This window comes from Perkinsus marinus, assembly GCF_000006405.1.
Source record: "Perkinsus marinus ATCC 50983 genomic scaffold scf_1104296955874, whole genome shotgun sequence".
Classification (NCBI taxonomy): Eukaryota; Perkinsozoa; order Perkinsida; family Perkinsidae; genus Perkinsus; species Perkinsus marinus.
The window spans coordinates 558508-572691 of NW_003207677.1; the positions used below are offsets into that span (position 1 = coordinate 558508).

Here is a 14184-nt window from a genome sequence, read left to right on the forward strand (position 1 = left end):
TGAGGAGGAGGAGGATTTGCCTCTGTTACGGTACTTGCAGAGAAACAATTATCCTTGCTATGTGCTTTGGGTGCTTTATTCGAGTCGGCGAGATGTTCCTGTGGGAGATTTTTACTAAGTTGATATGAAGCATTGTTACTGTCGGCAACTATGGTGAGATTGGTGTACCAATTTTTTATGTGATTCGTTTAATTGCATCGTCCATGGTCACCAATACTCCCACAACATTTTGGGGAAAAATTAATTTTATTTTGAAAATCCTGTAGTAATGGTAATCATCAGTGTGAAGTTTTTTTAGTTTACCATTCGTGATGGTGACAATGAAAAATTTTAAAGGAATTTTTGTTGGGTTTTGTACTCGAATTTATTTGTTTTTTTGGTGTGGTTTTGGAAACTCCCGAGCTCGGGCGAGTATATTCCAAGACTGGTGTATATTAGTTTACCATATATGTTGATAGTAGTACAAGGCTTTGATTCTGGAGACCAAACCCAGCTCAGGTTCGAATCCCACAGGAGACGTTTTTATGCACAATGCTGCGTTTCCTCGTATATAAAAAATTTTTCTCACTTTGTTGGAATTATTTTCAGCGCAGTTTTACCCCATAGCTACGGCTTGTGTAGATGTTGAATTTTGCATGGTTCTAGTTTTCGACGACATCGCGTGTTGTGGGAGTCGTAGAGAACTAACGATCAGAACAGATCGGTATGAACTGATCTATGGGAAAAGGGGAACCTTGTGACTATAGCTCAATCGTAATGTACGCATATACAGTGTAGGAAGATATGCACATGGTCAGCTACATATGTCGGTGATGACAATATGAAAAATTTGAGGAAATTTCGAGAGACTGTTGTTGATTTCGGAACACTCCTACCCAAATTTGTGTATATATCTCTATTATTAGTGAGGAAACTCTTGAGCTCAGCTGAGGCAAACGAGCATATATTCCAACACTGCGCATATACATTGGCGCGGCGCTCTAACATCGGGGTATTCAACAACGAGGACGAGCTCGTGGACACCACCGAGTTTGGTGCTGTTCAGCTTTGCTGCACGTGTTAGGTACAGTAAGAGATTGGGAGTTGCTACCGGATGGTGGAGTGTAGATCACTAGGGTGACATGAAAAACCTATATTCTTGTTAATATATCGCAGCTGAACATGATATGGTTGAGTATAGTCTTTGTCATTTTTTGGGGAATTTACGAATTTACGGTATTTAATCGAATTTAAGGAGGGACAGCTAGGTGTAGCAATAGGGGGTCCTCTTCTAGATCGAGTATTGGCGCATGCTGATAAGAAATTGGCAAACGTGAATTGGATCTATACGGTATCGACTTGAAGTATAGCTGCTGAGCTCCCAAGAGAGATATTATATTAGTCGGGGAATCTATGGTTGGTTTCCTCAGCTGAGCTCGTAAGTTTTCTTACTACATTATGAAAATCCGCGCACACTATTTTGCGTAGAAATGTACAAAACCAACGAAAATTTACCAAAATTTTGTCAGAAATTCTATATTTTCACCATCACATGTGCATATTTTCTTACACCGTAATAAATATGTCCTTGTCGAGCCTTGACCATAATGGTAGTTTGCAATTCACCTAAGGTGATAGCGAAGTAACCGCGTAATTGAGCGGTGAGGTTAGATAGGAAGTATGGTCACGAATGCACAGATACTACTCGGTGTCTGTAGTAGATCGCGAGAGAAGACATTCTATGAATATCTGTTACCGCACAGTGAGTAATCTAGTTGAGAAGATCTTTCTTCGCACCAGGGGAAAATGTGCACCAAATTTTCGTTGAATTTTGTACACTTCTACTCCAATTCAAGTGTGTTATTTTCTAGGAGTAAACATATCCTGACACTTGTCGTAGGATTGATTTTGAATATATATTGTGTTCGCACCAGATGACCACAGATTTGGACATTTCACCCGTCACTGCATCGAACCCACCAGGCGATACCCATCGCGGTTTTGATGACAATACACACAGGGAATTCCTCACAGGAGCTACAGTTGATGTTGATGAAATATATGATCAACGGAATCAATGTGAGAAACCAGTGTTGGAAAATATGTTTGCTTTCCTCAGCTGAGCTCAAGAGTTTACTCACTAGTAATAGGAATTTATATGCGAGTATTTTCGAATTTCCAATCCTCAGAATTTTCATATTGTCACCGATACATGAAGCTGACAATGTGCATATTTTTCCGTCTGTGAGAAAACATAACTGATCGAATAGTTCTTATCACGTTAGTATCGAAGTTTCATCCGTTTTACGTAAACTGACGTAAGACTCTGTAAAAAACGCGATATGCGCACTATGCAGTTGTCGTGAAATATATTTCCCACTAGGTTGAAACTTCATTCAGTTTCACTCGATCGTCGATCAATACGTGAATTGGACTTCATCTCACCACCGGTTTCTATGTGCTCTGTAACGGCTACTACTCGGGCTCATACGAGGTTCTTTGATAACATCGCGGAAGCCCCTCCTCCTCATACCGAATCGTCGCCCCCGGTGGTGACAACGAATGTGAGTGAAAAAAATGTTGTTGTTATTTCTGCACTATACCGTTGCGATGTCGAAATAAACGGTTATGTGCGCGATGAAAACAGTCTTAAAATTAGCCTGTTAATTTCCAGTAGTATAAATATGATGACAACTATTTGAAAGCAACATTTCATAACGATAGTCGCGCTCACGTTGAAAAAATTTCCGAATTGCATAGCGATTCGATTCACAGTAAAGTTGGAGGTGATAATAGTGGAGTTTCATCCGTTTTACGTGAAATGGCGTGATACTCTGCGAAGTGTGTTTTTCAGTAGTGTTTTTCATATCACTAGGGTGGAACTCTAGTAGTAGATTACGATGAAAGTGAATGTGATAGTATTAGCGATTCGCATTAACCGAATATGACGATTAAGTATAATCGCAAATAAGCATTAGCGATTAACCGAGACTTCGCTAGTAGCGAAGTTTCGGTTAATACCGTAAATCTCAACAGCTCATACCAGCAGTGTATTGCAATACTGATGAATGTGTGGTATTGAGTCGTTCATAACATCAAACACTAGATGCGTTTCTCAACGAGTTAAAAACAGCATTGGAGTTTCTTCACCCTAGTGATATGAGAAACACTAGTGAAAACATATTTCACGACTATTGCAAGGCGCAAATAGCGCGTTTTTCACGGAGTTTTACGACGCCACTTCACGTAAAACGGGTGAAACTCCATTATATAGCCCTTACCGTTTCTCAGAAACTTCAATTCGCATTGAAACTTGATTCACGATGATGATGACAGTAGTGGATTGTATGCCATAGTCGCGGTTTTACCATAGAAACATATTATGCGTGAAATACTGAGGTATACATGTTGTTGAACTTCTCGCCGTATTAAACACTAGATGTGATTCTTTTATCACAGGTCCGACGAACCTCCGACGTGAACCGAACAGTTAGGCAGGCGAAAGTCGCATTGAAAAATCGTCGACGTCGGAAAAGAAAAATCGAGTGAGAAATTCACCAATTCGTCGCTGTATTAACTCCTTAGTGCTCGTACGGTCGAGCGCTTCCTGATAGAACCTTCCCCACGTGAAGATGAAGATGAAATTGCAACAACGTAGGGCGTCTACCATAACTTGTATGCGGCACTGTGAGAAGGCTCAGGCCTGGTTCGGATGATCATGGAAACGCGTCGACATCACCAGGGATCCCCTCGAGAGCTCGAACTTGTTGTGGTTCGTTGAGTAGAGGTCTTCACTCTCAAAACGACTGCATGCCGTGGCTACCTATTCTGTAGCGATGAACTCATAATGGTGACAATAAAGATTCGTTTTAGGTCGCCTGAAAGGAAGTGGTATATTCGAGGATGGATTCCTCTCATTTTCACAGCTCTGGTGGGTACGGTTGTGTTGGAATATATGTTGGCTTTCCTCCACTGAGCTCAAGAGTTTGCTCACTGATTATAGAATTGCCCAAAAAACAGCAGAAACTTTCTGAGACTTTTCATATTTTCGATAACACATTTAATTGATTAGTTGCATATTTTCTCACACTGATCTCGAGAAAATCGCCTTTATGCTGGTTCGAGGCGTTTTGATTTGGAATATGAATAGTGCACAAGTAGAAATGGATGATACTCGAGTAGTTGGATCTAGTATGAGCTAATACGCACATGGTCAACTACATGTGTTGGTGACACTTTGAGAATTTTTTTGTCGGTTTCTGAACATTTCTACGTTAGTATATAAACTCCTATAAGTTACTAAGCTGAGGAGAACCAATACATGTTGAATCAATCATCGATTCAGTTATACTCTTTTTCAGATGTACACCGCGACGTTGGAGACGTTTAGGTTATGTTTTCTCACAGTTGGCGATTCGAGAATTTTCTGGGAGGTCAGTTCACTTCCACTCACCGTCGCATTTAGCTTTGAGAGATAACGTCATCAGGGCTTGATAAAAATGGGGGAAAATGATGTTGCTAATGTGATGACATTTGCATAATGAAAGTAGACACTTAAAGGCTAAAACTGATCCCTCGTGAGCTCATGTGCATCGAAGCGAGTCTGACTAAGCCGTGCAGTCGTAGGCGTTGGACTTCAGACTTACACGCACATTTACATGGGAAACTGATTGAAGAACGTGGCAAATTCAAAATGAATTCTCGCCTGGGAACATTGGAGTTTCACCCTAGTGATATGAAAAACACTAGTGAAAAACACATTCCACGACTACTGAATATCGCCGCGAAAATCGCGTTTTGCACCTTCACGTAAAACGTGTGAAACTCCATTGTAGGTTCCTGGATGATTCTCTGATAAGATTTTGCTAACGTTCATCCCTTAGTTGTGCAGGTCATCACATTGTTGGTTGATATTATTTTTATCGTGGATTTACTTATCAATTTTCGACTGATGTATCAGCGATCTGGTGATGGCATGCTGGAGCAACGTGGCAAGTGAGGAAAGTCTCTGTTGGGGTTTTCAACACTGTGGGGAAGCATTGAAGTTTCAACCGTTTCTCGTGAAGTGGTGTAAAACTCGGTGAAAAATGCGAAATTCGCGGTGATATGCAGTAGTCGTAAAATGCGTTTTTCATATCACGGGTGAAACTCCAGTGTGTATGACAAATTAGCGTTGCTCACTGGAGTTTCACCCGTTTTACGTGAAGTGGCGTAATACTCTGCGAAAAATCCGACATTGGCGCTATGCAGTAGTCGTGAAATATATTTTTCACAAGTGAATTTTATATCACTAGGGTGAAACTCTGCTGAACTAAACTGAATGCGACTACTACACTTTTACTCTCAAATACAACGAGTGAAAGAAAGAATCGAAAAAATGAAATTCATTTACGAATTTGAACTTCGCTTTTTGAGTAGTTTTAATATCGAATTTGAGTTTGCATTCTGTTAGAAACTTTTTTCATTTCACGAAAAAATAATTTAATTTTTCTCTCAATTCTGTTGTTGACTTGAAATTGGGAAATTGTGTAAAAGGACAACTTTGTTATTTCTCTCCGTTTGAAAACCGAAAATTTTATGATAACATAATATTATGATTTTATGCTATATGACGTGGTTTATATATGTGATTGATTTTCGGACATAGTAGTGTGTGAAATTACGAACATGGTCAACTACATGTGTCGGTGACAATATGGTTAAAATTTTGGTAAATTCTTGTTGGTTTTTGAACAATTCTGCCATAATTCGTATATAAAAACTCCTGAGCTCAGCTGAGGAAAGTGAACATATGTATTCCAACAGTGTAACATTGGAGTTTCACCCGTGATATGAAAAACACTAGTGAAAAACATATTTCACGACTACTACAGGAATCCGCGAATATCGCGTTTTTCACCGAGTTTTACGACGCCACTTCACGTAAAACGGGTCGTGAAACTCCATTGTATTGATTATAGTGTCTTTGATGATATTGTTATGGGATTAAAATTTGACTCGTATTGTTATAGTCATATACGCGCAGTCCGACTTGGTTTTTTTTCACAATGTTACTCATGAACGATGATATTTCCTTTCCCTATTAGTCGTATATTTTACCAATTTCAACGAGTATTGATATTTTCAAAATACATATGAATGGATTTTGACTTGGGTTTTTCTTTCTCGCTAATAAGCGATATTATTTCCCTTTTCCCCTTAGTCGTATATATATTTTACCAATTCTAACGAGTATTGATAATAAGCGAAATTATTTCCTTTTACCCTTAGTCGTATATTCTACCATTATCTCTGTTCCTGGTTTATATTCGATTTATTGGCCTGCTTACCTCTGATAGCAACTACTGTGCCTGACTTCAACACGGTAGTGGCATCCATGTTGAACTACTAGTTACTGTCGTGTGAGCTCAGGAGAGTACAAGTTTCAACGCAATCCGTCTTTTACGTCTGTTACGGCTAATTCGACTTTTTAAAGTGCTGCAACATCGTGCTCTCCTGAGCGGCGTTTTTCATAGGTAAACTCGCAAATGTACCAAGGAGTCAATGAGCTTTTCTTGGACAGGTTTTTGAGTGAAGCCTGGGCGGAGTTCGCCCTTTTTGGTGTTTTCCTCGCGACGGCTATTCACGTCATAGCTTGTATATGGTAGGGGTGACATGGTCCTTATTATCGTATTGATGTATCACCACTATCTGCAGAATTCCCAGGTCAAATTTACCATTTTTTTTGAAAAAAAAATTATTTTCGAAGCTTTTTACGACTGGTGGGGTAATAAATTATCGGAAATTTTCGTGGAATATCTGAACTTCTCGAAAATATTCGAACTTCGATCAACGACGTTAGTTTTGGCTAATTTACTGTCAAAATTGTTCTGGAAATGCTGCAAATATGGCAGAAATTTTTGTTGATTTTTCGGTCATTTTCAGGTATTTGGTTGCTCGAGCGGAGGATTTCTCATTGCGAAGTTGGCCTCGAAGACAGCTGAGCTCCTTTGTGAGATGCAAACATGTTTCGATGCATGAGTCATCTTACATCAGGATGAGAGCTGTGATGATCTACAATATCTCGACACGGAAGCGCTTGTGAATCAATGCATACGGCCACTCGGCGTCAGGTGAGTTTGAGTTGTACTTGAATCCAATGGGAGTTTCGCCCTAGTGATATGAAAAACACTAGTGAAAAATATATTTCACGACTACTGCATACCGGGAATTTCGCGTTTTTACGCCACTTCACGTAACACGGGCGAAAGTCTAGTGTTGGAGAGTGTATGCACACGGTCAATGTTGGTGATTATTGTGAAAATTCTGAGGAAAATTGGGGAAATTTTCGTTAGTTTCTGTACAGTCCTATCAGAATTTGTATGTACACTTCCATAATTAGTGAGGAAACTCCTGAACTTAGCTGAGGAAAGCGAGCATTCATTTCCACATCGTTACATATACATTTTCCCTGTGTAAGCATGTACAGTGTAAGAATCGAATTTGGCTCTAAGAATTTCATTAGTGGAGTTTCACCCGTTTTACGTGAAGTGGCGTCGTAAAACTCGGTGAAAAAACGCAATACTCGCGAGCTGTAGTAGTCGTGAAATACGTTTTTCACTAGTGTTTTACATATCACTAGGGTGAAACTCCAATATACAATCAAAATTAGCAATGAAAACTCAAGTTGGTCACTTCTTCGTTAGTCGAATGGTGTTGACATACTTAGTGTAGTTTCACCTGTTTAACGTGGAGTGGCGTAAAACTCGGTGAAAAATGCGAAATATGTTTCTCACTAGTGTTTTTCGTATCACTAGGGTGAAACACCATTGTGTTAGATATGTGGCCTCAGTGTACTGGGTGGTCACTACAGTGACAACGGTTGGCTATGGTGATATTACTCCTAATACTGCACTAGAATATGTAAGGATATTCATCAGCTCCAATGTTGTTCGTGTCATTTGTTGAACTTCTACATAACAAGGAGAAAATTGTGAGGAAACTTCGGAAAATTTTGTTGGTTTTTTTTGTAAATTTTCAACCGAAGTCACGTGTAAATTTTCTTTCTATAATTTTCTGAATGTCTCTGAGACTAGGCTGACTGGCGTTACTCAACCTAGTCTTAGCGAAATTCGCGATATTTCAGAATTTTTTCGAGAACTGTAGTTTGATCTAAGGAACGCTCACAGGTGTTCGCCATGGCGATCATGTGTTTGGGCGTGGCCGTTTACGCACAGATCATCAGCCGTGTTGCTAGTAAGCTCAGGAGCAGTGGCTCGGCCGTTTTACATTCTAGCAGATATTTTGGCGCTTCGGGATAAGAATAGAAAACTGAGAAATCAGCGATTGTCGCATCTGGTGGAGTTTTGCTCGAATGCTGAGATCGACCTGAAACTCATAAAAGATCTAAGTTAGTTTCGAGCCTTTCATCGTGTTTGCAGTGGCGTGCTAGATGAACTTATGCTGGCGCATACGGAAACAGACACTTCTTTGAACCCGCAGCAAGTTGCGACTATCATGGGCACATTTCCGATGGAGGTGAAACTCAGTGGTAAAGGAGTATATGTTTGCTTTCCTCAGTAGATGTCGTGAGTTTCATTGCTGATTATAGGAGCTTATATATACGAATTAGGATGGAAATGTTCCAAGACTAAGAACAATTTTCGAAGAATTTCCTCGAATTTCCACATTGTCACCAACACATGTAGTTGTCCATGTGCATATTTTCCCACACTGCTAACACTCATCGAGCTTGATATTGGAGATTAAAGAATTGCGAGGATGTCTGAGTGAACGGCCACTCCCGAGTACTTAATTCTGCTTTTGAGTAGAAATGAATTCGTATAAATAAAATTAATAATTGTTAAAATATTGAAGTTTCACCCGTTTTACGTGAAGTGGTGTAAAACTCCGTGAAAAACGCGATATCTGCGCCTTGCAATAGTCGTGAAATATGTTTTTCACTAGTGTTTTTCATATCACGGGTGAAGCTCCACTGTTATCATACATTGTTGGGAGCTCCTCCATGTAGGTACGCACTAAACTAGCATACTCGATGCACGGCGGTCGGCATTTAAGTCTGGACATCTTCTCGGATTCCCGTAACAAGAATGCTCTGGTCAGCACGCAAGCACATAGCAATAGTGATGGTGGAAATTTCAGATCTGTCATCTCGCGCCTCTGCTGCAGCGAGTAGTGAAGCGACCGATGGATGACAAGAACGGCCTGATATGGAAAGAAGGTGAATTGGATGTTCCCATGGGCGTCCGTCTGTGCATGCTCCCGGTTAGGTGACATCGCAGATCAAGTCGTGTTTGTTGTGAGAGGACAAGTCGGTGTCGAGGCACCGTTGGAGAATACACAGGAGGAAACTAAGGGAAGTAAGTTAAGGTCAATGGAGTTTCACCATAGTGATATGGAAAACACTAGTGAAAAACATATTTCACGACTACTACAGGCCGCGCAAATCGCGTTTTCACCAAGTTTTACGCCGCTCCACGTCAAACGGGTGGAACTCCAATGTATAGTAGAAGTTGATTGGTTTCAGCAGTATTGGAATATATGTTCGCTGTAATCAACCAAGCTCAGCAATTTTCTCACTAATTATAGAAGTCTACATACAAATTCGGGTAAAAGCGTGCACAGAAAATATCAAGAATTTCCCAAAATTTTCTCGGAATTTTCACGCTGTTACCGCCACATGTAGTTGACCATGTGCATACTTTCCCACACTGCTCATCAGATGCCCCGCGACCGCCTCTGTGGTTCTATAAGGAAGGGAGCTACTTTGGTGAAGTCGAGCTATTCTGTCAGGTGAGTCTACTGTGGTTGTCCATCCTGCTCGAGCTTGGCGGGAAAATTCATAGTGTATTTTTTTTCTTGGGCAAATGCGAAAATCTTGTATTTCACGTTAGTGCCTCAGGCTGGACAATTTTCAGTATAGTGGTGATCTATCACATACTAGAGTGACACGATCTTGTTCGTGAAAATATCGAATCTCTCCGAGAAAAAATGGGGAAAATAATTCATTTTCTATTTGACCAAATTTCCTTGCCGGTTTACATTGATTGCGATCAGGAGCATCGGCAGTTCACCGTTAGAGCCTACAGTGATGCAGAGTTGTTTGCCTTGGATGCGGCCGCGCTGTTTCGTGAGTCCTTGGTGAATGTTGAGGCGAAACCACTTTCATTTTTCTAGAGACTTTTTGTGCCTTCCCACATCTGCTGATGTCGATGCAGCGAGATGCCACGGAGAAGCTCAAATATGTATGTCTTCATCATCGATGCCGTTTCAGATCTCACTGCTGTTTTCTGCATAGTTTTGCGTTCACCCAAGACTTCGCACTGAGCAGTTCAGAGCATCCCTCAGAACAGGGCGGAATTTGGTTGCCCATCGTGAGTGTTGGCAACAGTAGACTTCGCGTAAGTTTTGGTTTTCAGATCGAGAAGGACGTGGTGTTAGTGACATGAGCGACTTGGGGATCCCCCGTGAGAAGATCGACAATTCTGGAGTCCTCTCTTACCATCGAGAATTCTCCCGAGGCATGGGCGACTATTCGCATTCTATTTATTCTCTTTCCCATCAGGTTCATCGAACCACAAGGAAGTCAAATTGGGGAAAAGCGATTTGGTCGGTCCCCGGGGTCTTTCCGTTTCGATAAGCAACCTTGCTTTAGATGGATGAAAGCGACGATTCAGCATCACCGTATGAGGACACTTCCAAGTTGGCAAAACGCCAGGAGCTCCTTCTGCGACTTGTAGGCTCTTACAAGTCTGACCGCTGTGAATTCCTTTCAGGTGAAAGATGATCTGTTGCCAGCCCTCGACGACATGGAACTCAAACTCCGTAGCGACTCCACGACTCCGACCGATTCAAGAGATGTCTTTTTTTCGCTTTATAGATACTTTATTACTCGCCCAGCAGAGAACAGTGACCTGAGTTCCCGACCGTATAATATTTTCTACTTAGTGCGTGCTATCAATTGTCGTTATGCGAATTTTTCTTGACTAATTATTGTTCCGCATATTAACGTATTACTTGTGCTATTCGTTTCGTCAGCTACTCGCAGCTGCAGAATATAAACTCTATTGAGTACTCTAATAAACAGCGACGAGACTGTCGTCTCTTGGCGCATGCTTTCGTTGTATTCAACATATTGTGTTTAGTCATCAATTCTACGGAACCATACGCGACAATATGCTCGCGTCGAACTTCGATGAGAGATAATTATAATCTGTGTACCATCGATGTAACGCATTTCTCACGTTGATGACTCGGAAAACACAAGTATTCCCACTCGAAAAGACTGTGATCAGATCACGAGGATGAATGCGTACAACATAGCAGCCGTTTAAATATGTTATCATTCTTCTCCCAATCCTCCACAATGACTCCCAGGGCGCACATAGTGGGCGCCGAAAGTTTGTGAGCTAAGTTATATGCTAGCTGGTGGAGGTCATCCACTACAATGAGTAGTTTAGATATGTTCACTTCGCGGATCTCCTTGAGTGGCCGTCCCCGATATGTCGGCAGTAAACATATCCACCTCGACACCCTCAAACACCTCCTCACCAGAGAGGTGTATGGCCCAACACGCGTCCAGTTGCTCTTTGCATCAAACATCTAGCGAGTCCAGATTTGTCACAGTTAACTTGACAACACGAATCATTTCCATTTGAGAATGAGGGCCTTGAAGTGTATCCATTCGACCATTAGCTTCTATCAGAAGAGCCTCATCGAATCAAATGATTCCACCCTCTACTGCTGGTTACACTGCTCAGCACTCTGCTCAGTACTGTAATAACTTGGCTGATTAGGTTGCTGAAACAACATTCAACAGTAATCGATCATCTGGGCGTGCGCTAAACGGTCCAGCACTTACCTGTGTATTCCACTGCGGTTGTTGCTGTTGTTGCTGCATCCTCAACTGAGCCTGTTGTCGCTGCAGTCTAGCCTGTTGTTGCTGTTGTAGGCGAGCCAAGAGCGTCGGGTCAATCCTGAGGGCATTACAGATGCCACACCTCCCTAGTGGACCCCACCTCCTACTGCTGTTGCTGTTGAGCAGCTCTCTGCTGGGCCATAGCCGATGCCAACATCTGCTGCCGTTGCAACTGCTGCTGCTGTTGCAACTGTTGTTGCTGCTGTTGCAAATGCTGTTGTTGCTGTTGTTGTTGCTGTTGTTGTCTTTGTGCCTGTGTGGTAACTCGCCCCTCCAAAGACCCCACCACCATCACAGCCAGCTGCCTTATAGTGTGAACGAACACTTGTGAGCTCGATTTTAGACAGTTCAACTCTTCTAGATCATTGCCAATCGATTCACTATATTCCCCACCTGTCGCATTTGCAGCTGTTCCAATAAAGCCCTCATTTGGGGTGTAGAAGTGACCTGCTGTCCGGTCTGCTGCTGCTCCTGCTGCGCTCGGGCCTGACCTCTCCGTACACAACCCCAGACTTATCACCAACTTACCCGAGCCAATTGCTGCTGCAATAACAACAGATCTTCAACCCGCTGTTGACGAGTTTTCTGTTCTTCTTGTTGCTGCCTCCTTTGCTGTAACATATCAATAACTTGCTGTGTTGAGTAACTCGGATTTGCTGTTGCTGCTACCTATCATCAATACCTACCTATTCAAATATAGTCTATATATTAGCCCTCATTATAATAATAACCATTTTATATATTCAATAATTAATCTTATGATAAGAGTAACGTATCAGTGCACTAGCAGCAGCAGCAGCAGCCCAACCACCTACCTGAGGCGCCTGTGGACGATACTGAGGTGGAGGAGGAGGGGGAGCTCTCACTCCCTCTGGAGGCGGGGGTGGGATCGATGATGTTGGCCTGGGAGTTGCTTTATGCTGTTGTTGGGTATTGCCTTTAGAATGCAGCATAGACAGTAGCTGCAGACCAGCCTGGTTGCTGCCCTAAAATTAGACAAGTCAACCTCGAACATGTACAAGACCCCTTCAAATTTCAGTCATCTTCAACGAATTTTGGCATGATATCTCACGAAATTTCAGGAATGGTTTTACCGCGCGCCACAAAATTATTGCCCAACTGCTGTTGCCCACCTGTCCAACACTCTGTTGATTCCTGCCTTGCATCCTCGAAGATTCTGCAGCGGCTCGCTGTTGTCGTTTTTGCCTTTGCGCGGCTTCCAACTCCTCCAGAGTCGTGGCGCCAGCGGGTAGATGAGGTTGTGGCTGAACACAACAACATTTTGACCATACCGTAATTCCGACACATCTCAACCACACCAGTTCGCAACAGTGAGCAGCCATTTTAAATCTCGAAGTTTAGTATTTTCGCAGTATACGAACGCTACACCAAAACGTGAGAAGTTAGAATAGTCCTCTGAATTCCAATTCTAAAGTGACTTGTGTATCGACGTATTTTCACAGAGTTGACTTCAATTTTCGCTCTACAAATATGACGTAACCCTCCTGTTATGGTATACATAATAATCATATAATCGCCATTTATGATAGAGGTTTACATAGCAGTTTAGTTAACATTAAAAGAGCATTAAAGTGAGCGGAGCTACTGCTACCAGCGGCGGCCCTGAATCCCCCTCGGTCGGCTTCAGCCATTTTGCCATTCGTCCACCATCTCCACCATCAGGAATTTCACTTGCGAAAAATCCATCGTCATCATCGATAAATCTACCAATATGAGTATCTTAGCTTCCACGATGCAAGATACAGATTAGGCCCAAATCCAACAACCCTCTTTTACTTTTCCTCTTCATCATCAGTCGTCTTTGTGATTTCTCCTTGTGCCACTTTCCGAGCGTACTGCCCAAGACTCATATGTGACTGAACCAACACAATCCCCTGTCCCTCTCCCTACCAACAAGTCCACTACCTCTTCAAGAGTCTTTTCAGCCTTTCTAATATCACCCAAAGTGAACTGATCTAAACCGCCGCTGCCCACCGTGAGCAGCGGCTTCCGGCCGCCCTTGCCACCTGTCTGAGGGCTACTAGGCGGAGACATATCTCTGAAACATAGTACGATGGAAGTTCAGAAAGGAGTGGTATGGAATATTTTGGAAGAAATTCATGTACTACCGGCCTCCAACCCCACCCTTCCGGCCCTTGCCAGTAAGATACCCACTGGAGTATCTTCCCCCTCGATCGTCATCTCTAAACACCCGTATCATTTTTGTAACGCAGTATGAAGATTTTCAAGATACTACCTGCGAACAGCTCCACGTTGATGATGATGAT

At 42.2% G+C, this 14184-nt stretch overlaps 2 protein-coding genes across 2 annotated transcripts; one reads left to right on the top strand and one right to left on the bottom strand.

The window, feature by feature from the left end:
• Positions 1-4930: 4930 nt before the first annotated feature.
• On the top strand, positions 4931-9252 carry Pmar_PMAR020558 (voltage and ligand gated potassium channel, putative; the record flags this gene model as incomplete). Its single annotated transcript, XM_002775531.1, has 9 exons — positions 4931-4974; positions 6904-6970; positions 7015-7091; positions 7797-7881; positions 8148-8214; positions 8258-8368; positions 8411-8496; positions 8990-9076; positions 9121-9252. 9 exons carry the CDS (start codon positions 4931-4933, stop codon positions 9250-9252), a joined length of 756 nt encoding a protein of 251 aa, XP_002775577.1.
• Positions 9253-13689: 4437 nt separating this feature from the next.
• Positions 13690-13951, bottom strand: Pmar_PMAR020559 (hypothetical protein; the record flags this gene model as incomplete). The annotated part of the gene is made up of 2 exons (XM_002775532.1): positions 13690-13773; positions 13823-13951. The coding sequence occupies 2 exons, from the start codon at positions 13949-13951 to the stop codon at positions 13690-13692; spliced, it is 213 nt and encodes a 70-aa protein (XP_002775578.1).
• Between the last annotated feature and the right edge of the window lie 233 nt (positions 13952-14184).